The sequence below is a fragment of the Thrips palmi genome, unplaced genomic scaffold (assembly GCF_012932325.1).
Source record: "Thrips palmi isolate BJ-2018 unplaced genomic scaffold, TpBJ-2018v1 HiC_scaffold_11, whole genome shotgun sequence".
Classification (NCBI taxonomy): domain Eukaryota; kingdom Metazoa; phylum Arthropoda; class Insecta; order Thysanoptera; family Thripidae; genus Thrips; species Thrips palmi.
The window spans coordinates 1,529,772-1,541,739 of NW_023144622.1; the positions used below are offsets into that span (position 1 = coordinate 1,529,772).

Below are 11,968 nucleotides of genomic sequence, written 5' to 3' on the forward strand. Positions count from 1 at the left end.
CTCGAATCCGGTTCTGTCGCCAGAGTGCGGTACAGTGTAAGGACCCTGACTGGATCCCCGGTTGCACACGGCCCGGCGTCCGTATCAGGTGTGTCAGGAAAACAAACTACTCAGGGGAATTCGATAATCGGGCGTTCGACGTCAGCGACCACGCGGAGAGCACCCTTCGCCCTCGCGGTGGCAACCACGGAAGGTGGGACGGTAGACTTTCCCTGTCGCCAGGGGAGTCACTACTGGCGCTCAAATTGTTTGTTTAGTTGTTTCATCCGTCCGACAGGTGCAAAGGGGCAGCCTTATGCCCCAGTGTACGCGCAGCTTGGAGGAAACAGCCTTACAAGAGGTGACGCGCCACTATCAGTGAAGGCTTTCTCACGAATCCCGAATCGCCGCCAGGATGATCCGTTCTTTACAGAGGACTATACAGTTGCAATAACTGCTTACTCATATATTACGAAACTGGGCTCTTTAAAAATGGCTTTGATATGTTGATTTACATCGGAATCATTAAAAAGAGAGCCTAGAACCTACCGGTGGGTGAGCGGTAAAGCGCTGTGGCACTGTGCACTAAAAAAATCTGCTTCCTGAACCAAGAGACTTCAAATAAATGAATTTACCTGAAAGTCTCAAGTAAACTGACTTGTTCCAAGTATCCGGGATACGATCCTTTTGGGTGCTCGTCTTAGTCTCGGTAAGTCACCATCAGGTGATGAGTACGACGACTCTCGCTTTCTTGACGTTATCCCTCGTCAGGTTTGACTATTTATTTTTGGTCTAGTCTCCCAACACCTATATGTGTATTGCCCGAGTCGAGCGGACTGTGCTAAAAGTACAGTCAACGCTGCTTGAATATAGTTGAGATTTGCCACTACACTTGCAGAAAAAAGTACAGTAGAACGCTCCGAAAATATCTGGTCAGTTATTCAACTGGACCGTCAGTATGCCAGCTTAAATGAGATCCTCATGGAAACCTCGGAGAACCAGTGCGGGAGTCCCGTACCCTTTCCGTACATTTTCCGTACCAAGCTACTGTTTTTTTTCTCAACGTTCAGTGTTTTTTTTTTTTTGTTTTTTTTGGCTCCAGGCGCGGCCCGTCACACACCTGAGCGCAGCGCGTTGCCTACCCTGCTCTTCGCAGGCGCTCCGGGCGACGCGGCACTCCGACGAGTCGCGTATTTCAACGCGTTTTCTGCACTGGAAACTTCGCAGTGCACTGAGTACACACATTAATCACTTAAGTGTGTACTGAGTACACCCCTTTTAGTGCGAAAGTGTACACACTGAGTACACCTTTTTAGTGCCAAAGTGTACACACTGAGTACACACTTAGGTTTTCCGTGACGGGTGAGAGGTAGAGTTTCGGTGGTGAGGGTTGAAGGAGGAAGAACAAATCAGTTTAACACGCAATTTAGTTTATTTAACAGTAATACTACTTGCAACACGAATTTCTTTTTCATTTTGGTGAAGACGCTATCACGCGAAAAATGTTTCACGAGTCGAAACATTGTTACAATGTATGTTTTTTTTCTTAACGCGACTTAAACATCTAAGACAAATAATTTACACGACCTTAACGAACTAAATTACAGTAGTCCTGCGACGGTCTCCGGCGCTCGGCGTTCCATTCGGGAGGGCCGCGCTGGCGGGACTCGGCGGGAGGGGAATACAGGGTTCACTAACACAGTGTGAGGGACGGCTGGGCAGCGACAATGGAATGACTCTACACGACGATGACAGGCGAATGAACAATACTTAACACGCGTAATAATAATAATAATAATAATAATAATAATAATAATAATAATAATAATAATAATAATAATAATAATAATAATAATAATAACGCTACACTGGTATCACAACACTACTGCGGTCATACACAAGTGTTCCTGCGCAGCGGGCAGGGCGACGGGGGTCTCGGGGAGGTGGGGATGCGGCTGCAGCTGTTGTAGATGGCGCGCAGCTGCAGGTGCTTGGAGCGTGCCCTCTCCGCCTCGGAGACGCGTCGCTCGTCGAGGTGCTCGAGCTGCGGCAGCTGCCACACCATGGAGAGCCTGCAACAGGTGGGGCAAGGCCGCCGTCAGACTGTGGAAAACCTTACAAACTATTTTAGGCCTTTCGAAGAAAAGCAGCTTGTTATGACAAAGTATTTTTGAGCATACATAAAGCTGACAAAGAAAATACTTCGTAATTCACGAACTATTTCGTCGTATAAGAAAGTAAATTAGTTCGTAATTTGTATGCTCAAATACTTTGTTAGGTTTTAAGTGTGCAAACACCGCGGGGAAAAGCCCTGCACACTGAAGGTTTGTGTACTCCCGTTGTCCATAACTATTGCCATACTTGTGTGCATGTACACGGAAAAAGCAGTACCTGGGGTGTACAGGCCTATTCTGGAGTGAAAAAAAAATCAGGAGCCGCCTGAGAACCCCAGGTACTGCTTTAGCCGTAAAGATATGCACAAGTTAATACATAATGCCGATACCATTTGACGCGCTTTTGACGCTAACTTTGTCCGTCGGCAAAGTATGTCATTTTATCGCTAGTCATTTTCCAGCGTGGCGACCTTTTCCTGTTCCCTCGGGGAGTTGTTGACAAACAAAAGGGTCGAAGTGTGCTGGCACCAGGGTGGGTTGAACAGTGAGCGGGTTGCGGTAGGCCAAGACGAGCGATCCGTATCTCCCCCGTTTTGGACGTCCTGCAGTCACCTGTTGCACGTGTTGTTGTTGTTGTTGTTTTTATTTGGGCGAGCAGGTGGGTTTCGATAACTAGGATGATCGAGATAAGGGCTTCGAGAACGTGCGACTCGGGCATGGCGTCGTAGTGAAATAGTGCGGGGGCGCGATGCGCAATTGACTCGCGAGTTAAATGCGCGTCTCCGTTCGGACTTTATCGCACCGCGGACCAAAAGCGGGAAAACAGCCTTATCTTATTTTCGCACGGCAAACGCTTTGATAAAGCAACGCGTGGAGGAACTGCCGCAGTCCAGTCTTTATTGTGATGGTGACTCACTGTGCGTATCTATAGTCCGATCGCTGCACCGATGCACCACCGATTAACCGCGAATGCGTATATAGTCCAATCGCCGAAGTGGTTTCCTTCCGGTCTGGGTGGCGGCTGTCTGTCCACTGCCGAGTGGTTCCGCTCATCATCAGTCTATCTCTCTCGCGCTCACGGGGCGCCCCGTGTAGGTGCGAGAGAGAGCGCAAGGTTGAACGCACTGCACAAGGTTTTCGGGTGTCGCGTCGCCGCCACGTCAGCGGCGTGACGTCGGTGCGAAACGTAATGGACCGCCACGCGTTCGCACGCGCGTAACCACACTGATAAGCAGCGGTGCGTCTCTCTCGCACCTCGCGCGCGCCCTGCGAGTGCGAGCGAGACAGAGCGACGCGACCGTTCGGAATCCGTCTGAAGATAAGCCGCAGTGTCACCACGAGGTGCAAGGCGAGGCAAGGGGTGCCTGGCGGTGGCGGTCGTGGGTTCGAGTCCCGCTGCCGCGCCGTTTTTATCTGTCCTTCCGCGCCGCAGCTCGGCACGAAAGAGGAAGGCGTCTTGTTTTCGCGCAAAGTGGCGGCCGCGGGTTCGAATCCCGGCCGGGTGCGTTTGACCTCGGCGTTCTCGGGGTTGCCGGCGTGCCTCAAGATGGCGGCCCTAGTCGTCTGCCCCTGCCTTGTCCTCGGCGGCCTCCATGGCGGCCTCGGCTGATGAAACCGGGCGGCCCGTTGCGTTTGAAGCAAATAGCGGGCCGTGGGAGGAAACAATAAGGCAGCGTCTGTCTCTGTCGCTCTCGCTGGGCGTCCCGCGCGTGCCGCGTGGGTGCGAGAGAGAGGGAGAGAGAGGCAGTGGAGGCAGCCTGCGGCCGGCCGGCCACAACAAGCAGCAGTATCTCTACGCCGAGATGCGCGTCCACGCTGCGCCCGGCCAGCCCCGCCAGGCCCGGCCTGCATCGCGCCCTCAAGGCTGCCCTGCGTCTCCCCTTGAGTCTCCCGAACCTTCGGCCGCGCTCCGTCTCTCTCGCACCCGCGGGGCTCGCCTTGCCGCAGGGGAGCGAGAGAGACGGAGCGACGCGTTCGGAAGGATCCCGCAGCACGCATGGGCGGCCTCGACGATCCAGTCAGTCAGTCAGTCACTCGGGCGGGCGCCTCGCCTTGCAATGCGAGAGAGACGATCTTATCGGCGGCCATCGCGATAAGCAGAGCACGCCGTCGCGTCGCGGACAGGTGGAGGGCCTACACTGTGGGCGACAGGGACCTCCACGACGCTCGCGACCCGCTGCCCCCGCCAAAGCCACCAGCTGCCCCGGACGCGACGCGTTCGACCAGGGTTGCATGCACACACTCTAATTGTCTGAAGTGCTAAAATACCGGTAGAGGCGGTCAAAATTCCGGACGTGTTTTGAGCTCCAGAGTCACTAAATGGGACTCAAACCGAACGTGTGACCCCACCAATGGATTGCTCTCCGAACGAGGAATCCATCGGTGGGGTCGCACGTTCGGTTCGAGTCCTGTTTAGCGACTCTGGAGCTCAAAACGCGTCTAGGGTTTCGGCCGTCTGCGCCGGTCGTCTGGTCCACTGTGCGACCGATCGTAAAAGGCAGGCGATGCGTGCCTTGGCAGTGCCTTGGCAGGGTAGCTTAGGTGAGTGCCCCTGATTCCCCCCGCTATCTGCGTGGAAAAACACGGCAGATCCTCGACGACGCGCCGAGTCGCAGGAATCGGCCGGCAGGGTGCGGCCGTCTGGGACGTTCTCAAGCCTGCAGCCAGAGGGATTCGAACCCACAGAAATGGAAGCCCATAGACCAAAATCCCGGACGTGTTTTGAGTGCCAGAGTCGCTAAATGGGACTCAAACGGGACGTGTGACCCCACCAATGGATTGCTCTCCGAACGAGCTATCGATTGGTGTGGTGGGGTCACACGTTGGTTCTTTTTAAATGCAATCTTTTCATAACTTAACTTTGGCACCCCTTTCATGAGTGAGAAATTTCAGCAAGATCACTAGACGCGACCCCTGAGCCAACGGGTGAAGAATGCGTCACTTTGCTGGAATTTGAACCGCCGTCGGCAGAATCGCGCCAGAGAGCACGACCGTCGCGGCCTTGAGCTTCAGATTGTGCATGCGGAAAGCAGCGGACCCACTCCTATTCTAGCCCGCGGTTGTGTAACGCGAAAATGGCGTAAATCTGTGCGTGGGATGATTCGCCTCAGAAACGGCGACACTGTGATGGATCGTCGTTTTTACGTCGGGTCGTCGAATGGATCTTCGAATTTCGTTTTTACTATGGAGAAAATCTTTACCACAGTATGGTGGTGCAGCCTTTCACCGTAAGAAATTTAGAGTGCAAAAATTTGGAGGTTTTTTTTCTTTTTTTTTTAAAGAATTTTCTTAGGTAGTGACTGGCGCACTGGTTGGACGCTCACCTGTAGCGGGCGCACTCCCCGGGCTCGCCGCCGGTGAGAGGCGACGGCGCGGCCTTGTTGCCGATGAGGCTGAGGTGGCGCAGGCGCGGCGTCTGGCGCTGCAGGCGACGCACCAAAGGCTGGGCGTGGCGCACGTGGTTGTGGTTCAGCCACAGCAGGCGCAGCCGCGGCAGCCGGGGCAGGTCCACGTCCTCGCGGAGCAGGTTGTGGTCCAGCACCAGCGAGGTGAGGTTGGGCATCGCGCACAGGAACTCCACATCCCTGAGGCACAACACGCTCTGTAAGTCACTGGCTGTCTACACGCCACACTGTCTACACTATGGGTCTACACTGTACTCTGAAGCACTCCGGGGGTCTACACTGTACTCTGAAGCACTCTGGGGGTCTACACTGTACTCTGAAGCACTCTGGGGGTCTACACTGGGTCTACACTGCACTCTGAAGCACTCTGGGGGTCTACATACTGGTTCTACACTGCACTCTGAAGCACTCTGGGGGTCTACTCTGGGTCTACACTGTACTCTGAAGCACTCTGGGGGTCTACACTGTACTCTGAAGCACTTTGGGGGTCTACACTGGGCCTACACTGAACTACACTGGGTGTCTACACCATCTACTTCACTGAGTGTTTCTATAATCTGGGTGACACCGGGGGGTGTCTACTCAGTCTCCTACACTAGGTGTCTGTCTACCAAGTCTTCTACACTGGTTATATTACACCGGGGAAAGGGTTCGAAGCAGCTCGGTGCCAACTTGTCAACAAATGGTGAAAGTGCTCTTATCTTGTTAAGGGTGGGCACTACAAGCAGACACGTGGGATTAAAAAATAAACCTTTGGAACTTGAATTTAAAAATAAGTTCATCCCATGCACGACGCTTCTCAGGCGCATTGTTGCAGAGATGCACCTTTACAGCTCAAGTTCGTTTTCCTCAAGTTGGCACACTCTATGTTGTATAGTGAACATTCTCTATATTATGCTGAAAATTTTCCATATTATGGAGGTGCAGCTGACTTTATAACATACCAATGAGAATTCACTGTATCGTATAGATATTTCGACGAATTTTGTTTGTATTATGGAGAAAATCTCCACCATAATATGCTGGTGCAGCCTTTACGACATTTACAGTGCACTTGCTGGACCCGCGAGTCCCCCGCGAAGGCATGGAATGCAGCAAGGCCACTATCAGAGAGAAAAGCGAGAAACTAGACAAGTGTTCGATAAGTCGGCTCGACTCAAAGGGACGCGACGGGGATGGCGGGCGGGCGTGCCGATGTCGGTCGCATAGGCCAAAAAGAAGATGGTCTATCAGACGAGGAAATGATTGCACATCGCCGAGGGAGAGAGAGACGGGGAGAGGGGCAGGGCTGGCACGTTCCCCTAGACATCGTCACGCCACGGCCCTCGGTATCAGAGTGTGTGTGTGTGAGGGAGAGAGAGAGAGAGAGAGAGAGAGAGAGAGAGAGAGAGAGAAGGAGAGTGGAGGTCACGTAATGGCAGGCATCAAATGCAACAAAACAAAACAAGCCAGGAATCTCAAGGGAAGTGAAAAAAAAGGTTGTACGGAGTGCAGAGCACGTGCGCGCGGGGCAAACTCTGCCGTTTTGACTGCATATGCCAGCCAAGCAGCATGGCGTGGGCCTCTCTCTCTCTCTCTCTCTCTCTCTCTCTCTCTCTCTCTCTCTCTCTCTCTCTCTCTCTCCTTTCATCTCCCTTTTTTTCCTCTCGCGTGATTCTGTGAGGCATGATATGAGGATTCAAGGGCCGGATATCCCTCAAATCCGAGAGGAAGATATCCCTGGATGGATTCTCTGCGAAACACATACACAAACACACACACACACACACACACACACACACACACACACACACACACACAAGGAGGCCAAATCCGCCCCTGCGACGCTAGCGCCGTGGAGACCCTATTCCCGACAAAACACGCCTGGTAACCCAAAAATTGAGTTGTCGCGCGGCGATTCTGTTTTGTGACCCGGTTTAGGGTTTAGGGGAACAGCAGCCGGAATTGGCGCTGCCCTCCGGGAGAGAAGTGGGTCGGTTGCCGTCGGTTCCCGGAGGAAAGCGAGGGTGATGGAAAATGGCTTTGCAAAGGAAAGCGAGGCCCGGCACGGCCACGCCAAGTGGCCCGTCCTCCGGGAGGCACGTCCCAGAAAAGTATCCCGCGGATGCAGAACCGCCAAACTCGCCGCCTCTTCGTTTTGCAGCCAGCGGTTCGAACCGGACTGATACGGCATTGCCGGCCCGGCCATTGCAGTCGCCGAACCCGCTTCTTTTTTTCGCGTCCGCCAGTGGCGTGCCCGTTGCTGGGCGGAGCGAGGCGGAGCGGGCGGACGGACGTCACCGACATTCGCCATTCCGAAATCTGCCCTCGGGTGATAGTCGTATCGAGCCGGGCGGGACTGCGCACAGTGCGCCCGAAGACCGGTGGAGGCGGCCGAAAGTTTGGACCGACCCCGAGACCCTGCCGCGCTGAGGCTCCGTGACTCACCTGAGCAGGTTGTGGCTGAGGTCCAGTGCGGTGATGCTGGCCCCCAGGCCGGCGGCCAGGGGCGGCGGCACGCGGTCCAGGTCCTCCCAGGCCAGCGAGACGGCGCGATCGCCTCCGGGGAAGTCCCAGGGACGCTGCCTCCAGGCCGAGACGCTCTTGTTGTTGTTGTTCACGTCCTTGTCGTCGTCGTGGTTCGCGGTGTAGGTGACGCGAGGCAGCAGCTGCTGCTTCTCGTGGTAGATGTCCTCGGCCTCACATCGGCTAGCATCCAGCCCAAGGTCCAGGACAAGTCCAAGCTCGGCGAGGCAGTCGCTGCAAAAGATGAGTCATCGCTTATCAAGATGCCAATTACAGTTGTTGGACGCAGTCACCCAGCCCTCCCTCCCTCCCTCGGTGCAACCGAACCTAGGGTTTTTTTCTCGCTCGAGAGGTTATGTTCCACTTCCTGCAATCGGCCCAACGAATTATGCCGGTCCGCTCACGCGACCCTCGTCATTAAGAAATCGTTCCTTTCTTTTCTCCTTTTTTACCCGTCGACTTTTTTTCTGGTGTGGGGACGCGGCTGATAGCGCTGCGATTACTCAAGACGACTCGTGCCGTCTCACTGCCGCGCTGCCCAATCGTCACCTTCCGTCTGGCGCGACCAATCGTCGCTCCGCGCGCCAGTTTTCAAACCACCCCGGCCAGAGGAAGGCTGTCGGCAACCCTAGCTAGCTACCGCTCCGTGCGGCGGCGAGTGTACGGCTGTAGGCAACCCTAGGCAACCCCAGGCCCGTCCCACTATCACAGACAAGTGTGTGGCTGTCGGCAACCCTAGTCGACCCCAGACCCGGTTCCCGCGCCCAGTACAGTCGGCAACCCTAGGGAACCCCAGACCCGGTTCCCGCGCCCATTGCAGTCGCCCCCACTCTATTCTTTTTGTCCCTTTTCGGGTTCGCCAGCCGAGCCGCCAAGCCGGCGAGGCCCCTTACCGTATCAACACCATGGCAGTCAGGCACAGAATGCCGGAGTCCTCGCCAGATAGCGGTATTAAAGGAAGCGCGCCCCGCCCCACTCCCGCCAGGACCCCCTCCCCTCCACGGCGCGCGTCTTTCCGGCAACCTAACCTCACTCCGCCAGGCAGCGCGCCTTGCGGCCATCCCAGGCCATCCCTTTCGCGAGGCTTTCACACACTAAGTTTTTTCATGAAAAAATTTTGTACGTGTAACTTGCACGATTTTCAGCATACGTGGAATTAGCAGAATGTGTAAACATGCACAAATTTATGCAAATTGGGGCACATTTCCAACGCGAAACGCACCACAGATTGAAAATCATGCAACACCACGTACAAAATTGAACATGAACATTCAGCGTAATTCATTCATTCATTCATTCATTCATTCATTCATTCATTCATTCATTCATTCATTCATTCATTCATTCATTCATTCATTCATTCATTCATTTTTGCAATTGACGACGTTATTTCTGTATCTCGTCTACGGCGAGTGATAGAAAATTTATGCAAAAGGACGACCCCGCCTTAAATTTAATTTTAGAGCGGGTCTACGCGATATAACTTTTCTATCTCTAGCCGTTCACGAGACACAGATATAAGAATAATTTCAAAGATATCGTGGTTGCGCGCCCTGCTTTTCGGCAAACGAAACTAATTATTGACGCAGAATCTATCAGTGAATCACCTCAGTGCTGCGTGGTGCCTATCTCTGAATCATCGCGTACGACAGAGAAAAATGTGTCGCCGGCCGGTCCGGTTTTTAGTCCCCCAGGCGCTGATAAGAGGTCAGCATGCACCTGCTGGTTGCACGCGAGGCGAGAGCATAGCGTCAAGAGCCTCCAAAAACGGATACCGCGTGTTCTTGGGGGAGTTCAGGCCAGAGTTGACCGAACTCCGAGATTCGGGGCATCACTGTTAGTGCTATGACCTCGTGTGTGTGTTTGTGTGTGTGTGTTGTGTGTGTGAGTGTGGAGTGTTGGTGTGTGTGTGTGTGTGAGTGTTGGTGTGTTGGTGACTGTGTGTGTGTGACTGTGAGTGTGTGTGACTGTGAGTGTGTGTGTGTGTGTGTGTGTGCGTATGTGTGAGAGCATTAGTAAGAGCGTGTGTGTGCATGTGTGGGTGCGTGGAGGGCGCGCGCGTTGAAACTAACATTAAGCGTCTGTTTGCTTGCCGCTTTTCCTTGACTTTATCGTAAATGCGTGTGGCTCTGTGTCGAGGTGAAAGTTGAATGGGTCTGTCACCTCCCAAAGGCAAACAAACCGAGGCATTGGAGCAAAAAAAAAAAAAAAAAAAAGCGACGCTTAAAACAAACCAGCGGGTCTATTCTTCTTTACAGTCATTGGACGCTGCGTGTTTGCACGGGGAAAGGTGTTATTTCCAGGCGGGGGCCGGGTAAACCGGCTGAAACCTCGAACGCAGCCTTTGGAAACCGGGTTTCGACGGTTGTTTTGACGCGGAATCCTCCGTTCAATGTGGACCGTGGCGGCCCGTCCGGCCCGTCCAGCAATCTCTGCGAAGCCTCCCCCCTCCATTCCATTGTCTCTTTCTCTCTTTATTCCCCGTTGCTTCCTTTCTTCTCTATCTCTCTCTTTTTTTCCTGTTCGTGCGGTACGTAAGCGATATTCATTGCGCTCTTGGAGACCCTGACTCTGACGCCCCCGAAAAACAGAGCAAGAGAGAAGGTCGCTCGCGAATGAAACAATTCCACCCACCCTTTGTAAGAGTTGCGACACTGGGACCGACTGGGACACTGGGAAAGGGAAAAACGTAAACGAGCTAGCAGCGCTCATTCCACCCTGTTTCCTTTCCCCACCAACCCTTCTCCTTCCTCTCCTCCTCTCTCTCTCTCTCTCTCTCTCTCTCTCTCTCTCTCTCTCTCTCTATCTCTCTCTCTCCTCTCGCCCACTCACACTTGCACACATACGGTTTGGCCAAATAATATTGTTTTCCGCTTCGGAAAGCCACCGCACTACCAGTCCACAGCGTGGCGCTGGACATTGTGCACATGTGCAAGATAAGCTCCCTGGAGTACAGTGCACCTTGCAGACCTTTTCCCTCGCCCCTTCCCGCCCCCCCCCCCCAGTTCTGTACTCTTTTTTTTAGTTTTCTTGAGAGTCGTAAATGGCGGGAGAGTTACGAGTCGTGACTCGTGAAGACAAACCTCTACTACAGTCAGCGGTTACATGCAAACACTAGAAATCTTTGATTGTTGTTTTCGAATAGAGTTTTGGCCTCCGGCGCCGGTCGTCTGGCCCACTGTGCAGCATCCAGCAACCAGACCGGTCACCTCAAATGCATCCTTCTCGGCAGTGCCCCGCCAGGACTCACCAGCTGCACAGGATGTCGTGCTTGTGCTTCTTGACGAGCACCTCGGGGTCCACGACGTGCTGCCTCTTGGTGGCGCCCGAGCCGCGGGCCGCCATGGCGGGAACCATGCCGGGGCCCATGGCGGCGGGGCCGACGGACGAGGGCCTGCAGAAGGCGATCAGGACCAACTCCATGGCGGCGGGGACCTCGGCGATGTCGCTGACGGCGATCACGGCGTGACAGCGATCTCGTTGAGGAGACACCCTGTCTGCTTGCTGCCGGCCGCACGACTTTGCCTCTCAGCCTCCCGGCCGGTCCACGACAGCTGCTGCTGATAAGAGACGGCCGGGGGAGGGGGAGGGCCCGGAGGGGCCGGCGGCGTGATCCACGGGGGGCGCGTACCTGCAACTGCTGCTGCACGATGGTGACGCGATTGGTGGCGTTGTGGTGACACTGAGGTGACCGAGTGGTAGCCCGGTGCACCCTAGGTAGCTCGGTGGTGGCTCTCTGGAAAGCAGGTGGCCCTCGCAGCACTGCGGGCCAGAAAACCGGCGCCGGCGGCCAAAACTCGCGTTTCGAGCTCCAGAGGTGTTAAACAGGGCTTGAACAGAGCGTGTGACCCCATCAATAGACTCCTCGTTCGGAGAGGAATCCATTGGTGGGGTCACACGTTCGTTTCGAGTCCCATTTAGCAACTATGAAGCTCAAAACGCGCTCTGGGTCCTGACCGCCTCCAC

At 54.5% G+C, this 11,968-nt stretch overlaps 1 protein-coding gene across 2 annotated transcripts; it reads right to left on the reverse strand.

The window, feature by feature from the left end:
* Positions 1–1,388: 1,388 nt before the first annotated feature.
* LOC117639422 (leucine-rich melanocyte differentiation-associated protein-like) lies at positions 1,389–11,535 on the reverse strand. 2 transcript variants are annotated; one of them, XM_034375053.1, is made up of 4 exons: positions 11,253–11,535; positions 7,925–8,236; positions 5,417–5,677; positions 1,389–2,051 (listed from the first exon to the last, which is right to left on the reverse strand). In XM_034375053.1, the coding sequence occupies exons 1-4, from the start codon at positions 11,423–11,425 to the stop codon at positions 1,871–1,873; spliced, it is 927 nt and encodes a 308-aa protein (XP_034230944.1). In that variant the 5' UTR covers positions 11,426–11,535; the 3' UTR covers positions 1,389–1,870. The 2 variants fall into 2 exon arrangements, with proteins under 2 accessions (XP_034230944.1, XP_034230945.1); XM_034375054.1 differs by lacking the exon at positions 11,253–11,535 and adding an exon at positions 8,896–8,946.
* Between the last annotated feature and the right edge of the window lie 433 nt (positions 11,536–11,968).